The 5,656-nt window shown below is 37.7% G+C and overlaps 1 protein-coding gene across 1 annotated transcript in view; it reads right to left on the reverse strand.

Annotated features, from left to right (window-relative positions):
- PIP5K1C (phosphatidylinositol-4-phosphate 5-kinase type 1 gamma) overlaps positions 1 to 5,656 on the reverse strand; it is a 173,865-nt gene that overhangs the window by 46,803 nt on the left and 121,406 nt on the right. The window contains exon 13 of the mRNA XM_018565350.1: positions 2,271 to 2,409. Coding sequence (XP_018420852.1) covers positions 2,271 to 2,409 — 139 coding nt within the window. The remainder of the gene's footprint in view (positions 1 to 2,270; positions 2,410 to 5,656) is intronic.

Below are 5,656 nucleotides of genomic sequence, written 5' to 3' on the forward strand. Positions count from 1 at the left end.
TTTTTTTTTTTTTTGGGGGGGGGGGGGGCCTTAACGGTTTCTTGCACCGGGGCCCTGAGGTTTCTAGTTACGCCTCTGCCCAGACACCACACTCTAATCTTTGTTGCCGGAAAACACCTGCCTCATCTCTCCCAATTTGGACCTGTTATTTTTAGCGTCCTACTGCTGGTCAATTTTAAACAAATCATACCTAAGGTATGTGTTGGTGTAAAATGTCTTTATTCACTCTTATGATTTTTTTAACCTTCTAAATAATGCCAGACGTAACTAATCTTGGCACTCCAGCTGTGGTGAAACTACAAATCATATGATGCATTGCATCTGCATTCAAACTACAAATCTCACCTAACTATGGCTTTTAGATCTCTTGTGGCTGCTTCTTTCACCAGTCAAAGCAGTCTTAGTACTTCTTGATGAAAAAGTGTGTGATGCTGCTAAAACTCCATGAAATAAAGCCTTTGATTTAAAACTGATAACAATCAGATTGGGGTGCTGCTGCTGTATAAAAGCCAAGTTCACTGTACAAGAGAAAAATCAATTCCACAGCCAAACAGGAGCTGCAAGAGAAAGCTGTCACCTAGGTTGTCCGTGAAAATCAGTTTTCGTAACACCACATCCAGCTTTAAGGCATCCCCCAAACCTGTAATTTAAAAGATTTGTGTATTTTTAATTTGTTGTCGAAGCTGCATGAAAAGGCCCTCTCGAAGCTTTATAGTATTTTAAGCCCTTCATGACGGGAGACGTACACTGTACGTCCGGGCACTTTGTGCCTATATGACTGGCCACGTACACTGTATGTGACGAGTTATATCAGGCTCTGTAATGCTGGTAACTGCTGATTCTCAGCAGTTACCAGTCATTAATGAATGCCTCAGTATTGAGGCATTCATTGATGAAATAGTTAAGCTTTTGTAAAAGCTTATTTCTTTCATTAATTAAAGAATTAAGCCATTACATGCAAATACGGGAGCGCTAAATAGCGCTCCAGTATTTGACAGCTGAAAATAGCAGAGAGGCAGCAGAGTGACTCACCTCCCTGCTATTTGTTTTGACAGCTCCATAGACTGGCCCGATGTTTATGAAGCTATGTGATACATCTCAAGAAAAGAGATACAAGAGATACAATGTATCTCTTTGCTTGAAATGTATCATTTCTGATCGTCTAGGCACGATCAAAGAGCTTTAGTGAGATCTGAATCTGACATGCTGTCAGGATCAGTCTCTATGATTATTATTAGCTGTTCCTAAGTTTGGAGCAGCCTAATAATAGCCAAAAAAATTTTTAAAAAGTTAATCAAGCAGTCATAGTGACTGCTTGATATAAACTGACAAAAAAGTTTGTTCTTTTTACTTTTTTTTTTTACAAAGTATCAAAAAATAAAGTGTAAAACAAAATTAGGAAAATAAAAATGCTATATAAATATATTTTTATACTATAATTATTATAAAAAATTTAAAAAAAATCAAAACTTGTGAAAAAAGTGTTTTCTTCTAGTTTTTTTCCTCATTTTTTATATTTGATTCAAACTAAGTGAGGCGTTAGGTACATGTTGGATATAATTATATAGCCCTATCTGTCCTCTAAAAAACAATATATAATATGTGTGGGTACATTTGGTTAGAAAGTATATTACTGCTGTGGAAGAATCACACAGCAAAAATGTAAAAAGCGTGTCAGTCATTTATGAACACAAACTGAAAACTAGCTCAGTCATGAAGGGGTTAAAAGAAAATGGAATTTCTACATCTCCTCCATGGTAGTGCCCAGCTTCCAATGCCTTTTGTTAGACAATAAAAATGCATATTAGCCCTATAAATGGCCTGAACTGAATAACAAGATTTACCACTCAAAGATTTCAGTGGGTTTAATGGAAAGGTTACGTTTTTCAAAATTTTGAGCATTATTCGCAAAAGAGCCCTGTAATAGAACACAGGCCTGTTCAACCACCCCCTAGCCATAGTTCTTCAACCCTATATAAATGCTACTTTTTATTCTTTTTAATTGTGTGTTAGTGTGTTGTATTTCACTGGCACCATAATCGGAAGACTTATAATGCATCTGTGTTGATTATATGTTTAATATTTTAGCTAGAGCAAAATCAAGATATTTATAAACCCATTACATTAAAAGACCTAGGTGGCCAAAGTTCTTACTTGTTTAATTGAGAATAATCCCCATCATAGTAAAAACCAAAATGAATGTTATAAAAAATATATAAATAAAATAAAATCTTCAACTTCCACTGCATCCTTTATATCCCGACACTTACCGATAACGAGGCTGCTCTGAAGTTTCAGAGGGAGAACGTTCTGGAATTGAAAGTGACGTTGAAGATATTGTCGTAGTAATAGAGACTGTTGTAGCTTCTTCAAATGATGGAGTTGTGCATGGCAGTATGTCTGATCGACCTATAAGAATAGAAATATTTGCATATTATTGTAAGTGCAGACATAAAACTATTATATTTATAACTTATACAGTATTTTATATTACTATATTATACTATACTATATTATATATTTAAAATATGCTTTTACACAGTTTTTATATGTGCAATGTCTGTGAAAATATAATCTTTTACAGATTTAGCTAAGTTCAAGGGAATATATGAAGGATTGAATTTTTTTTATGTGTAGTAAACAAATTTATGTGTACTAAAAAAAACCCGTCAAAAATATTTTTACTCCATATTTCATATGTAAAACTTGCACCCAGCAGAAGTTGTTAGTTGAGATAGAAGCTTTTGTGCTAAAAGCTAGAAGCTTTAGTGCTAAGAGATGGAAGCTTTTGTGCTAAAAGCAATGACCTGAATGAGCCAGAGGAGGTAAACACTCTTTCAACCACTGCTTACACAAATGAAAAAGTCCTAAAGAGACTGTCAGTGGGGGGAACAGCAGTCTCCTGACAAGCAAAGATTTGACACAGCCTGCCAATAAGCCCCGCCCTCATACATTCGTTTTGGCCCAGGAGGTAGGAAGGGGTGGCAAAGCTAAAGTTCAGCCTGCATAAGATGGTTTTGGAGGCTGCTGCCAGCACCTCAGAAAGAGAGAGATGATCAGTGGTAGCCTCCATATTACTTCACTAGATGTTTCCATTATGGCTCCACTGAATGCTTGTTAAAAAGAGCAACAATATGAACACTTTGGAGATTGGGGAAATTAGACACTTAGAAAATCATGAAGGGAAACTAGACAAATCTTCAGATCTGTTTCAAAGAATTAAAAGTCCTAATCAAGAATTCATGTTTATCCACAATGATATGCTTTCCATGAACAAAAATAAAATAACATATCTAGTGTCTCAGCTTAGCCAGCTCAAACACTCTTTTAATTCCAATGTGTCTTCCCTGCTGCTACATTCAGCAGCTGGTGGAGCCCTTATCTACAGCAGATCAGACTGAGCAGAACAAAACTATCATCACTGAGGGCTTGTTCACACCAAGTGCGGAGTAGATGCAGTTACAGAATGCATCAAAAATGCATCCAGTGTATTCCAATGGTATTTTGGGCTCTAGTTCACATCACAGCGTTCAGTTCCAGAGCATGTGGAAGAACTGCAGCATGCCCTATTTTTTCTGCTCTGGAACGCACCAAAACACATACAAATGCATCAAAAACGCACGCAAACGCCCCGGAACGCACTGAAAGCCCAATTTAGGCAAAAAATATATATTTTTTTAAAAACGGCCCAGAACGTGGTAAAAACGCGGCAAAACACACTGCACTGCATGTGCAGAAACTCATGCAGATCTGGTCCGGATTTGGTGTGAACAAGCCCTAAAACGAACTCTTTCCTGCTCGCCAATTTGATCATGCCCTGCATCATTTCAAAGTTCAATGCAGTGGCAAAGGATGTGACAGAAAATAAAAGGGTCCTTTAATTGTTCAACAGCTAATACTTTCCTCTCCCTCTAATGAATTTTGTGATACAACACACCAGCATTAAATGTGCCAACATATTTCCATTTGAAGACTCAGACAATGGTTTACATGGGATTCTTTGTCATTTCAGAAAAATTCAACATGCAATTTGTGCAAGTAAACAATTTTGGAAAATCAATTCTTGGAACTGTTTTTAATATAAACCCAAAAATGCTGAAATTGAAACTTGCTTTACAAAAATCACAGCTGGAATATTGTTTCCATCTGTAACCCCTTCCCGACCGATGACGGGATTATCCCGTCATGATCGTTCAGTTCGTTAACAACCAGTGACGGATAATCCCATCATACAATACAATGAGCGCTGGTCTGTGAAGGGACCAGTGCTCATTGTAGTGTGTGTGGGTGTGTTACAAACCCCCTCCCCCCGCCTCTCTCTGGAGATGGAGATCCTCTCTTCAGGATGGAGAGCGGGGAGCAGAGCATGCAGAACATTGTAATTATAAACATTCATGACTTATTGGTCTCACCTAAGGACAACCTGTCCAAGGAACCCAAGCCACAGAAGCTTCAATAGTGACTTTACATGATATATATAGTGGCTGATTTACACTATAAGCAGGGCGGATGCTGTTTACACGGCATTAGTGCCAGTAGATGACGCTGAGGAGCATTGAAATGTTTCTTGGCGCCATCTTGGGGCACTAATGCCGTGTGAACTGCATCTGCCCTGCTATACACTGGGCAGCACATTTATAAATCAGCCCCTTAGTAATCTGGTATACAGAAATTGCCCATTACCATCCCAGGAAATCTTATTGATAAAAGCACACTTAAATTTCACAAAATAAACGAAAGTTTCACATTTCACACATGGACAGAGAAACATGGTCTGAATTTTAACAGACCTACATGACCTCAGCTGCCTCCTACAAGGATAGGTTAAATGCAACTCAAAATGTTCTACCAAATATAAAATATCACTGTAAAATTACAGAAGCTGGGTCTGCAGCCTTCACAACACTGCATTTTAAAGGCTGTGGAGAGAATGCAGACTTTTATCATGTCATCTGGCAGCATATATAATACAAAGTTACTAATCTAAGATGACCTCCTTCCTGTCAGTTAACCTAGCCATTCCTATTATTTGCTGCCTGAAGATTTGTTTACTGGGTACTGTGGAAACTATACAATTTAAAAACCTCAAATTCTAAATCAATCCTGCTACCACTACTCACAAAAGAAAAAACATTTTACTTCACCGAAAAATGACAAACCTACCAACCATTTACATTTTGAGACAAACTGGTCAACCCAACCTTTCCATCTTTAAATAAACAGAGGCCGTCCAAAAAAGTTAAACAATACCTGGAATTAATGGACTTTGTCACCAAATACAAGATGTATTTATCTGGGAACAATGGAACAATAATACTGCAGCACAGGCAGAGATCCCAGTAAGTTATCTTGATTCAAGAAAAAAACAGGATTGCTAAATATATGTTTCCTAGAATTTATAAATATGCTCTATTATGATACAAAGACACAGATCTTTATAGCAGGACTTCCTGCACTTTAAGTACCAAAAGAGCACACACCAGGGCTGTCCCCTCTCGGTCTCACTGTTTAATATCTCCATAGAGCCCCCTGGTCCCCTGGTACACTTATTCTCCTCACCAACCCTATTCTGTGGTATACACATTGGCCACAATGAGATCAGATATGCACTGTTTGCAGACAATATTACCGTATTTCTTTCTGATTCCTGTGCACA

Source organism: Nanorana parkeri, unplaced genomic scaffold (assembly GCF_000935625.1).
Source record: "Nanorana parkeri isolate BGI_ZX_2015 unplaced genomic scaffold, ASM93562v1 scaffold836, whole genome shotgun sequence".
Classification (NCBI taxonomy): domain Eukaryota; kingdom Metazoa; phylum Chordata; class Amphibia; order Anura; family Dicroglossidae; genus Nanorana; species Nanorana parkeri.